We start from the raw sequence: 13094 nt of genomic DNA, 5'->3' as shown, positions 1-13094 counted from the left end.
TTTTTCTTTTTCTTTTTTTTTTTTAGTAAAAGGGTTACATGATATTTGCCAGATAGAAGGTGCATTAATTCACATACATTGATACCCTTTCACATGTCTTGGTACCCATTTCCCTCCCCCCCTACACCCCCTTCCCGTCTTGGTTTTCCCCCCTTCCCTATCAAATTTCAATCTTTGGACTTTTTCAAGGCTATAGCTCTACCACTTGAGCCACTACACCACTTCTGGTTGTGTGTGTGTGTGTGTGTGTGTGTGTGTGTGTGTGTGTGTGTGTGTGTGTGTGTGTTTGTGGTACCAAGGAATCAAAACCTGGATTTTTGTGCATGCTAGGCAAATACTCCTAGCACTAGGCCAAACTCCCAACCTCTAGATAGTGGATATTCTTAGTGGACAGGATATTAGTTGTGATAAACTGAGAACAAAAATTACTGAATTTCACAGAAGTTAATCCCTAGACTTGCCTGAGGTGTTTTATATAATGATTATTTGTATGTGATGGCAAGTTTACCACCTTAAAAGAAGTACAAAAAGCAAACAAAAACACTTTGAAGCATGCATGTGAGTGAAAAAAAATACGTTCAGTAAGATTTCTAATTAATATTAGGGCATATACTCTTGCTATTTGATTACAGAATGTGCTATTTATTCAGAAGCAAAAGCTGCAGCCCTAAATGGAGTGCCCAACAAATTGAAGGAGGAAAGAAAATGGTGTATGTTTCCTGGTTGGTTCATCACTTCCTTAATGTTTCCTTTCTTCCCTTTACCAATTCAATTATATATAGAGTCCATAGAGTATATTCTATGCAGGAATGATCTTAATAGTAAGATTTTTTCTTGGTAGGGAACTCAGAAGAATTTTTTTTAATGATTTAGCTCTTTTTATTTAAACATTAAGACTCTTCAGTATTCTCACCCTGTAGGTATAAACAGATGGCAATAAAGGAAAAATGCTGGCTAAGCAAAAATGGTGCCCTACTATATTTTAAGAACTTACACAGCAAACTCTCATTTAATATGTCTTTTAGCTTGAAAGGTGTTTGTTGCTGTTGTTGTTTCCAGTCATGAGGCTTGAACTCAGGGTCAGGGTACTGTCCTTGAGCTTTCTCAAGGCTAGTACTCTATCACTTCTGGCTTTTTCTGTGTATAAGGTACTGAGGAATTGAACCCAGTATTCATGCATGCTACTCTACTGTTAAGCCATATTCCCAGGCCTAGCTTGAAAGTTTTTATGCCTCCAAGCAGTTCAATGGATTGCAGTTAACTACAAGACATTTGTTGAAGTACAATTTTTTGTTTGAATATCAATGATTCAAAGTAATTTATTTGAACTCTTTGGACCAGTAACAATACTCTTGTTTCATGGTATATATAGGACCCTTTTCTATACACTAAGAACATCTAAGCTGGATGCCAGTGGCTCACACCTGTAATCCTTGCTACTCAGGGAGCTGAGATCTGAGGACTGTGTACCAGAAAACTGGAAGTGGCAGCGTGCTCTGAGTGAAACAAAGTTCAGGGACAGTGTTCAAGCATCTGAATTCAAGCCCCATGACTGATAACAACAACAACAATAAACAAACAAATCGAATTTTCATGTTGGAAATTCAAAGTATGGATGGAAACATTAGAAAACGTGTTATTTGTTGTTGAAATATAAAATTCTGGAGCAAAGAACTTTTTAATGGAACTTAAAAGTCTTTTAAGTTCAATCCAAGTAGCTGAGATCATAAAGCATCCCAATCTTATTACTTTAATCAAGACTAGAAGTCTATGAGATTGTTCAAGTGGTGAGAAAAAATTAATTTTGCTGGTATAAAAGAAGAAAATTATGACATATATTAGGATAGTACTATTGCTGATTTAGCAATACCATGCATATATTCCTTTTCTTTTTAACTTTGCAAAAGTATAGAAAATCAAAATTGGTATGTGCAAACAATTTGAACTCAAATGATCAGTGTGAAGATAAGTTTAAATATCTTTTGTTGAAAGAATGCACTTATGGCCTTTGGAACAAAGAAATGTATCTGAATTTACAATTCAGAAGAATCAAAAGATACTGTAGTAACACAAAATTGACTTTTAATATTTATCAGATCATTGTAGCTTACAGAAAATTAAAACAATTTTTGTATTACAGATTTTTTCTCCTCAAATTTATGCTTAATAGATAAGAAATGTCCTTATTGACTTTTCAAGGAAAAAAAGGTGGCCTAATAGTTTTATATTATTCATTCTTATTTTTTTTCTATTGTACTCCATTGCTATTCCGGCATTAGTGAGTTCTGATACAGTTAACTTTTCTACAAAATGATGTTAGCTATCCATTCATCTCTCAATACTTTCTGTTCTAAAAACTAATCATTGATTTTCTTTTAATTCCTCCTTCCTCAGCTACTCCATGAAGCCACCATATTCTTTAGAGTACTGAAATCAAGAAATCTGTTATGGCTGCCAGCAACCAAATTAGAATCTCTCGAGTCTACTAATTCGCAAAATAATAGGCAACTATATTATTGCAGAAAATAACATATTAATAGGTACCAGCCCCCTCCCATGAGAGAAAATTTCCATTAACAGATGCAGTATTTAGCTGATAGTTACTGTAATAAAATATATATGATAGCAGCTACTTAAAGTTTGCTTCTATTGTTAATGTGGCAATTTTGATTCTTACATTGTATTTTTCCAATACAATCCCCTTTTCGTGTGGATTTCAAATACAGTTGTCTTGAAAAATATATCTTTTCCTTAATATGGGTCACAAGGTTTAAGTACAGATGAAATAGTAAAAATATTTTGTAACCTGAACTCTGGTCTCATTCTTCTGATACTCTGAGAATCAGTCTAGAAGGAAACTTCTAGGCAACTTCTGAATTATCTATCCACTATCTTATCCATATCCAATTGAGAATTTTACTAGGATTTAGATATTCTCCGTGATATACCTTTGGGAATGAAAATCAAAGTAAGAATATAGACATTTGATGGGAAATCAGAAAAATAAGAACAATAAAAAGACTTATTTGATAAGTAGAAGTCCAAAGCATATGAAGGTTCTAGTTTATTGGGTGAATCCAGAAATTAAAAATTCTGCTCAGCTGTTTTCATGTTATTAAGACTTTTTGAAGAATGGGAAAATGACATGCAACTGCTGCACATCTGCATGAGCTAATAGTCACTCCAGAGTTTGATCAGCACCAGTTCCTATGGTAAGTATTCAAAAGTCAAGAAAGACTACCACGCGTAACATTATAAACACAGAGTTCTATGACAGTAGGTGAAAATCATCTACCTGTTTCAACAGAGACTTTTCCACTTTTTATTTCTGACAAAGTTCTGGTAATATAGGTAACAATTATTCAAGTATGATATTTCTTTCAAAAAGCTAACCCTAATATTTGAGGTTGTAGATTATCATTTTGAAAAAGCCTTCTTTTAAAACAGGTTCTTCTTATCCCAAGACTATGCTTTTTAAAAAAAAAATTCCAACAAATGATGTTTCTATTTATATCAACAGTGTTTGAGTCATACTTCATAATCTCTTTGGATTTATACTTTTCCATAATTTGAAAATTCAGTTTAACTTAAAAAGTGTACATGCATACATTGCCACCTTTTGATATTAAAGCAGCTGAAAATTTTGAGATAAAAGGAAGGATTTATGTTTATTTAAAATATGTATCAAGGACTCTCAATTGTACTATGCCTCCACACACAAAAAACTCTATTGGTAGGTAAATTTATTAGAATGACTACAGAGCCTTAAATGCAACCACAAACAATTCAGGAAACAGATTTATTTACTCATGTTCAAGGGATAAAAATCTACATAAAGAAATTGATGAAAGTATACCAGCTATGTCATTCCTGGATTATTATAATAAGTCCCACTTATTAAAACTCATTGTGAAGCAATGGGAAACCATGAAATGTAATTTGAATACAAATATTGGTCCCTATGGGGTCTCAAGAGTCATAAAAATGTAGGAAAACTGAGCTTTATTTAAGATTGGAGCTGCTAATATGAAAGTTGTTTTTCTGAAGTGGGACTTTTAATTGAAAGCCCTGAAGGTTTTAATGTAAACTCTTTGATGACAGCTTCAGCATTTCCTTTGTGCTTGAGGATCATCTGCCAGGAAAGTATCATTGACAGCATCTTCTATGTGGGAGAAGATTTAGAACTAAGTTTTCTACTTTTGTTTCCCAAAACAGAGGCACCATTTGGGCTTTTCTAGTACATATACAAATAGGAATAAGAATTTCCAAATGTTGGGTCTTGGTTTCTTAGGCAAGTCTATAGTTACTCATTATTTCTTTTATGATTTAATGCATCTATGTAATGTAAGAAAGAAATATTAAATAGTTTAAAGTTATTTTATAGGACAATAACATTTCATAGGCTAACATAAAATGAAGCTGCTAAATCTTACAATTCATCTGTCCAGCAGTTTATCTATGTAACTGCCCTGAGTAGATGCTAAATTCTGCTTATCAAAGGGCCCCTAGTATTTTAAATATATCTCAGTGAAGCTACTCAAAACATAAACCAATTCTTTTCAGGCATGTAGAATTTTCATTAGAAGAAGGCAGGCCAATCCCTCACAGATTGAATACCATGCTTATTAATTCTCATACTCTATGTAAATGGATATTTGAGGTGTTGAAACTGTGCTTCTTACTATGCATTTGAGTTCACATGATCTTTTTTTTTTTATCAAAATGGAAAGGGATTCTAAAAAGAAAATATTCTGTCTTCTGGAGCAACGACATTATAACGTTTAGGAAAGCATAGATTGTTCCCTTGTGAAACTAAGTCTTGGGCAACCTCTCGCAATCTCAGCGCTTGTAAGGAAGTCTGTGTGTCAAATGGGCTGCTCTTACTTATCTATTGTGCTGCATTTCAAAATTGTAGAAAGGTGACAAACTTGTGCTTTGTGGAAGTTGCTGAGTACCTCTCCTTGCCTTAATATAATCCTAGTGATATCCAAGCAATGGCATGCCCAATTTTAAGAAAGAATAATTGGTGGCGATGATGCAGCTAAAAGAGTTTGGCTTTAAAGCCTTTCATGTGTAGAGCTTTCCCTTTAAAAGTATATTAATTATCAATATATATTGAATGATACTTTTACAAAAACAAAAACAAATTAATGAGTTGGTCTTTATGAAAATGACTCTTTACAGTAAGTAAAAAAAGGGTTATCACAGTTTTGGTAACTTGCGTAAGTTCATATCGAAAACAAAACCTTTCACACGTTCTTAATAACTTTAAACCTCACACTGTGTGTGGGGAGGGGGCGCACACTCAATTGTATGCTCTGAAGCAGTAGACACCATACAGCTTATGCTTTTTGTCTGGGAAGCCCACGAAACGCACGGCAGCCTCAGTGGGACTGCAGCGCCTTCTGGGTCTAGAGATTGGGTAGCGGACGCTGCCATCTGCTAACCAGCCCGCATCGCAGCGGTCATAGCCCAGAAGTTTCCAGGCAGCAAATATCTGGCCCACTTTGGCAATCTGAGCACCATCGTTGAGACAAGCTTGCACGGCTTCGTCGTAGGTCAGCTTGGTAGGGTGGATGAGATAGTAGAAACGGCCTGAGGAAAGAAGGAGACAGAATCAGTGGGGAGGAAAGTTCTGGGCAAAAATAAGAGATGGAAACTCAGGAGGAGGGAGTGTGGGTGAAGGGAGAAGTAGAGCAAGTGTCTGCTCTCTGGAACATAAGATAGTTAAATGCAATACCTCGAGGTCACTTTAGTATTGAATCCGTCTTTCTCTTGCCCTTTCCATGTGTTTAAGCACGTCCTTTCAAAGCTTTAGTAGGAGAATGGAGATGGCAGATGCACTTAAGGTTAGCTAATTAGTGACTCAAAAGCCCTTCTTTGGCTCTAGTGAAGACAGAATTCCATGCTAAAAGCAAGGGTTATTTAAATTCTAGCTGTAGCAAGGCTGAGCCTCAGCACAAGTTTCTGGAGAGGGGAAATTTGAATGTGAAAAGATCAAAAAAAAATTCCTGACATAAAAGTCCATTTAAAAAAATCAAAAGACCTCAAGTTCCTTTCATTACAGGTATCAATAAGACAGTATCCTCCTTCAAAGAAATGAATAAAATACAGCAAGTCATTTGTCACAAATAATACATGGTCTGAATTTAACCGCATGTCTGTATCTGTGTTTAACCATGAGCAAAGAAGATACATTCCTTGATGTACATTCCTTTCACTTTTTCAGATCTGACACCTTGCCATTTCTTGATTTCACTAGAGGGACAAGTCATTTTCCAGTACTTACTACATAGTATTATTTACTGAAATTTCTTTGATATGTATTCAGTATGCATAAAACATATAGAATATGACATGAATTGTCTGTAGTAGCACACATTGAAGATTTCTGCAGTCATCTATGTTGCAGGTAGGATATCATTACTTTCTCTTATCTGAGCACATATTCCCTTACTGCTCACTAAATATAAATTATTAAAGTATAAGTAATCATTGGCAGTTCTTTCTAGTGTGAGATGATATGATTTGGAAAAATGCCATGGGAACATGAACTAGAAGGCTGGTTGTATCATCTAAACTAGAGGTCAGCAAAACACAGCATGTGAGTCAATCTGACCTGCTATTGTTTTTGCAAATGAAATTTCATTGGAACATAGCCAGGCCGGTAGGCCTATCTATACATAGCTTTCCTGAGAGCTGTACTAGGCTGAGGAACTGCAACAAAGTGAAACATATTTACTTTCTGCCTCTTTACAGAGCATTTGTTGAATTTGTTTCTTTTCTATGTCTTCTAAAGTACATTACTAGAGACTGGAAATTTAAGATGGCAGCAAGTGGGTTTTTCATAGTATGGGCTTAGGCCCCTACTTAGAAAGGCTGTACATATAAGTTCCTATTGTGCCTTTTTCTGTGTTCATTATTTAACATTCTTTTGTTGTTGTTATTGCCATTGCCAATTCTGTTTTCATTTTTTGAGGTAGGATCTTATTATAATGTCTGATAATCTGGTAGTTGCTATGTATCCTAGGCTTTTCTTAAGTAGTCCTTCTGCCTTAGCTTCTGAAGTGCTGGGATTCTGGACATGACCTACTCAGGGTATGTTAAAATTCTTTTTTTTATATTATTATACTTTATTTTTTTATTGTTGGCGTAATGTATAGAGGGGCTACAGTAACATTTGCCAGGTAGTAGGTGCATTACTTTGCACACATTCATACCTCTTCTCATGTTTTTGTCCCTATTTTCCTCCCCCACCTTCTCCCAATCATCTTGATTTCCCCTCTTCCATTTCTATTTCAAATAAACAGATAAACATATGTACAATATACCAGGTAACAAAGTCAGATACAGTAACAATATGATATCAGCCAAAGGGCAAAAAAAGAAAGAAGAAGAGAAATTACATAGTACATTAAAACAAGAATCACACAAGTCTACATGTCTTCATTTTTGTCCTGACCACACAGATTATGTAGCTGGTTCAGGATGTCATAAGAGAAGGGCTGGTGCAGGGGGTTGAAGACTGAAACAAACCACCTAACAGCATGGTTAGAATGCCCTTTCAGGCCCAACCTTACTTCCGCTTTATTCTCATGCTCACTCCCCCTTTTGTCCTGAGCTTTACTGATCATTATTTTGTATTTGAGAAAGGAGTGACAGGAAGAAACAGACCCCATACTGTATCACAATTTTATCTACTCCATATTAAAAATTACATGACCGTAAACTTACAAGTGTCACAAATATTTACATTCTGCTCAACTCAGGAGTATTTATAAAAACTAAGACAGTCAAAAAATTTGTGAACCTACACAAACTACAGAGATCCTTCTTTCCTTTCTTCCTCCATTCCTTCCCCCTTTCTTCTTCTTTCTTTCTTGTCTTTTTATGTAGATAAGACTAAAAGCAAAGTGTACGGTTGTAGTGAAACTTGGTGTCTTGGGAAGGATAAAAGACAGTTAATATCTTACCATTGAAGTTGGATGTGAAACAGAATACATCGTATCTGCTTTTATCCTTATCCCAAAATCCATAGTTCCTGACGCCAGGCACGGTGTTCTGACCCCCACAGGGCTCTCGTGGCTTTGTAATTGGGTACTGCACAGACCCATCACTGAGCCAGCCTGCATTGCACCAGTCTAGCCCACCCCGCCAAGCATCATATAGCTGGTCGAAGGAGGCGATCACAGCATCTTGGTCCAGGCAAGCCTGCCGTGCCTCATGAAAATTGAGATTATAACGCCCAAGTCTTGGAAAGTAAGGGAACACCACACCTGTCCAAAAGAGAAAGCAAGGGGTTATTGGTGCCAGAGGAAAGATCAACTCTTAGCAAACCTACTTAATTGGTTTAAAAAAAACAGTGAAAGACTCAAGAATGGTCTATAGATTACCTGGTGAATGTAACTGTAACTCCTCTATACATTACCCCGACCAAACACACACACACACACACACACACACACACACACACACACACACACACACACCAAACAAACAAACAAACAAACAATGGCCTATAGACAATGGCCAGTTAGAATGGCCATTATCAAGATACCTAATAATAGCAGATGCTGGTGGGGATGAGGCCGGGGTATTGCTATCACACTATTAGTGAGAGTGTAAACTCATCCAACCACTATGGAAAGCAGTATGGTGGTTCCTCAAAAGACTTAAACATAGAGCTCGCCTATGACCCAATTCCACTACTTGGCATTTATTCAATTGCCCAGAAACAAGGACATACTAAATCCACTAGCACAATGATGTTCATTGCTGCACTATTTACCATAGCAAAGATATGGAGCCAACCCAGATGCCCCTCAGCTGATGAGTGGATCAACAAGATGTGGTATTTATACACAATGGAATTCTATGCTGCTGTCGGAAAGAATGATATCATCCCATTTGTAAGGAAATGGAAAGACTTAGAAAAAAGTCACATTAAGTGAAGTAAGCAGACCCAAAGGCTCCATGGTTTCCCTCATTTGTGATAATTACTACACATGTAGGACTCTCTTAGCTGAGGACTACAATAGTTCAAAACCTAGGTACATACGGCCATATAGGATGAGACTAAATGAAAGGATCTTCAGGATGTGGTAACAAGAGCTTTATCTTATATGATTGTTGTTCTTAATGTACCATGTTATTTCTCTTCTCTTTTTTGCTCTTGGGTTAATCTCACATTGTTACTGAATCTGACTTTGTTACCTGGTATATTATATATACAATTTATTTGTTTATTTGAAATAGGAAAGGGAAAGGGGAAAATAAGATGATTGGGAGGTAGATGGAGGGAAATGGGGACAAAAGCATGAGAAGGGGTATCAATGTGAGAAGTAATGCACCTACTACCTGGTGAACGTAACTGTAACCCCTCTATATATTACTCTGACAATAAAAAAATTTTAAAAAATAGTGAAATTTCCAACAGAGCTAGTGAGGTAGTTTTTGGTCAACTTGGAATGATTTCTTTTCAGATCTCTCAGCCTTTAGTTACTTGGTTTGACAACTTCACTAATTTACTTCTCACATGACTATGGCTGCCTATTACAATTTTTTAAGTTGCTCCTAAAACTGTTCATATAAGTAACTACCACGTGGGAGACTTCTTTGTTGGAGAAACATTAAAGTTAATTTTCATATTTAATAAAAATCTGAATAATCTTTTTTAATATTAGTAAACATTTCTGTACTGAAAAGCATTGCAAGTATTAAACTAGATTTTAGCCTTCCATTTTTTCTATTCTTCAATAGCATTGCTGAAATTTGGAATTTCAAAGTATCTATATTACTTTTTTAACTTTCATATTTATATAATTGAAAACTAAGGCTTTAAAATTATTTGCATCACAAACAAACAAGAGAAAATTTCTCTAAACTTTTCTCTAAACTTGTCTGGTGTAAGACAAGTAAAGAATAAATATCTGGGGAGAAAAGCACAGGTGGGGCCATCACTGTTCAAGAAGTTATTTACCCACTACCTGACAAATGTAACTGTAACCCTTCTCTACATCACCCCAACAATAAAATAAAAATAAAAATAGATATCCTAAATGACTGGTTAGTGCAGAAAAATTAAAAACCTCATAGAAAATGTGAATGTGACTTGACTTTGATACCTGAAAAATTTCAATGTCTTTTAAAGACATTTCTTTGGGTCCAAATTTTAGAGATGACTGAGCTGTTGTATCAAATTCTACACAAATTTTTAGGGGATAAAGATTATATCCTTTACTGAATATCAAAAACCATGTGTCCAAGTATTTCTCTCATAAAAAAGCACTAATGTAGAATGGTTACTTATTTATTTATTTATTTATTTTTGCCAGTCCTGGGCTTGAACTCAGCACCTGAGCACTATCCTTGGATTTTCTCAAGGCTAGACTCTACCACTTGAGCCTCAGCACCACTTCCGTTTTTTTTTGTTTCTATATATGTGGTGTAGAGGAATTGAACCCGGGTTTTCATGCATGCTAGGCAAAGCACTCTACCACTAGGCCAAACTCCCAGCCCATGCTTTTAATATTATTAAACACAGTTGGAATTTTAGCTTTTAGAATGCAAGCACTTTTCCCATTGGCATTGTAGTTTGATGGGTTTATTATCTGTACCCTGAGACTAAATATCTTATTTACAATAATGTATAATTTATCTAGTTTATTCAATACATAGCACACCTTGAATATATATGCAGACAGTGAATGTAATTTGTAGGGATGGGAGGGAGAAATAGGGGGAGAAAAAGGGTAATGTATAAATTACAGATAGTATAAACAATGTAGAAGAAATATTTCATTTAATAAGTGTTCTCAGAAGTCTCTACACAAAGATATTTTAGGTGCCCTAAATCAAGTCTAACTCTAGTCTCATGTACTGAGGGCCTCTGTAGGACCTGTTTGTCCCTCTTGGGCAGTTCAGCTGGCGTGGACATTAGAGGCAGAGATCCAAGAAAGCTTCCTGATCTCATGCTGCTTTCTCAGGTTCTTGGCTGAGGGATCTATTGTCTGAACCTGAGCCAAAGGGAGAAGGAAAAGACTCTCATGGTTGCCACTGAATCCTGCTGTGCAGAGGGGAAGGAAGAAACTGGAGAAGGTTCTGTCTGAGAAGAGCTTTGCCGAGGCTGCCAGCTCGGAACCCAGCTAATGCTGAGGAGTGTACTTCAAGCTCCTTGTCCCCACGTGGCAAGTGTATTTTGTACTTTTTTATTGGAGTAACCCTAGGCATGACCACAAAAAGGAAAAATTTAATTTATCCAGCAGAAATTTCTTTGAATGTTAGAGCATAAGTGATATAAAGTCTCAAAGTACCTCAGCTATAAGAGAGGAAAAAATGTTAGGGTTGTCTTCCCATGCTCAATGTTTTTAAATATTTCAATATATTCTATACACATAGTGCACAGTGTTAAATAACTAGATTATTCTCATGAAAGGGTGAAAGGATGCATTTGTTAGTATTTTTTTATTTATTTATTTTAATCCCAGGTAGTTAATGTTTCAGCATCCAACTATAGAACTATTGGCTTAAAAAAACTATCATTCAACTCTTACAGGTGAATTGTGGGTTAAATTGTTTCTTTTGTGCATGAAAGAAAAGTTAAAATTTTCTAAGTAGGAAGAAAAGTTTGATTTTTATTTTTGAAGTAATATCTAACTTATCTGGTGATGATATTTATATATTTATCCTCAAAATATACCTAAAAGCTCTCCTCTTTTCCTTGAAGGGATGCTATGCAATGCTAACATGGGATTAATGGAACTAGTAAGTAAGATAATTCACATGGAAATTAATACCAAATTATAGGAAGAGATTAATGAAACACACGTTGAGGACATCCTTTTAAGGTTTATAATCACATAGTCTGACTTATCCTATTGCACACACCTGAATCTTTTCTGTTTTTTAAAAATGTTCAAATTAGGGGCCAGGAGTTTGGCCTACTGGTAGAGTGCTTGCCTAGCATGCATGAAGACTCAGGTTCGATTCCTCAGTACCACATACATAGAAAAAAGCCGGAAGTGGTGCTGAGGCTCAAGTGGTAGAGCTCTAGCCTTGAGAAAGTCCAAGGACAGGGTTCAGGCCCTGAGCTCAAGCCCAGGACTGGCAAAAAAAAAAAAATTCAAATTACATATTTATGTACTTGGTCCTATTTTTATCACTAGAAAATTAATAGAATTGAAAATATTATGAATGAATTTCTTGTGTTTCTTGTTTTCATTCCTGAGATTTGTCACCCAAGGGTAGTGCTCTACCACTTTGAGCCACGGCACTACTTCTATTGTTACTATCATTTTTATATTTATGGATTGCTAGTGAGTACTTATGCACAGTCTATATAATAGTATACTTGCTATAGTTGTATAATTCTTATTCTTTAATGGTTTCCTTTGCCTACTTTCTTATTTAGTGTGAGATATTGAGTGTATGACTGTTTGCCTACTAAATTCCACTCTGCTCCTGAACTACAAATACCCTCCATAATTCTTACAGTCGTTGATTCTATATGACTGAATGTTACTAACCAGAAGCCATTATCCTATGCAAGATTTTTAGAACATAAAATGATTTTTATCATAAAGCAACTTTACAAAAATTATAAAGATAATGACAAGAATCAAATCCAAAGAATAAAAGAATTAAAGATCTTTGGCAACAATGTTTTTTTTTTAAAAAAAGAGAATCAAGTTGCAACAGGTTATAGGACTAAGAGTTTGAAGGATGTAGAAATAATGGATTATCCCTTTTCAGAATGGAAACCAGTTTCAGTGTTTGGTGTATATGTTCTCTAAGACAATTCCCTTTTCATCTTGAATAATGTCACCATTCATATACTAATATGATTGTGAATCAATAAAAAATGCAAAGCATAAGGTGATAGCCAATAGGGAGCCTAGATCTACAACAAAAATGTCCTTCGTTATACTGTTTGACTAGTGAGACATATAAAGCTAGTAGAACCTTATTTGAGTGATGGTATTCTATGAGCGTACATCAAACAGGTGTCAGAAGCTAGAAACTTATGTACAAACACACACACCTATAGTTCCATGAAAGGAAATATTCTGTCAATGTGAACAGAATCTGTTCCTCAA

General features: G+C 35.5%; 1 protein-coding gene across 1 annotated transcript in view; it reads right to left on the bottom strand.

The window, feature by feature from the left end:
• Nucleotides 1–2156: 2156 nt before the first annotated feature.
• Nucleotides 2157–13094, bottom strand: part of Hapln1 (hyaluronan and proteoglycan link protein 1) — a 31637-nt gene continuing 20699 nt past the window's right edge. Inside the window, exons 3-4 of the mRNA XM_090331671.1 lie at nucleotides 7974–8276; nucleotides 2157–5595 (exon numbers count right to left, since the gene is read on the bottom strand). Of these exons, the coding sequence (XP_090187797.1) occupies nucleotides 5306–5595; nucleotides 7974–8276 (593 nt within the window). The 3' untranslated portion in view covers nucleotides 2157–5305. The remainder of the gene's footprint in view (nucleotides 5596–7973; nucleotides 8277–13094) is intronic.

Source organism: Megascapheus bottae, chromosome 4, assembly GCF_031878675.1.
Source record: "Megascapheus bottae isolate mThoBot1 chromosome 4, mThoBot2.hap1, whole genome shotgun sequence".
Taxonomy (NCBI): Eukaryota; Metazoa; Chordata; class Mammalia; order Rodentia; family Geomyidae; genus Megascapheus; species Megascapheus bottae.
This window is presented reverse-complemented; position numbering and strand designations above follow the sequence as displayed.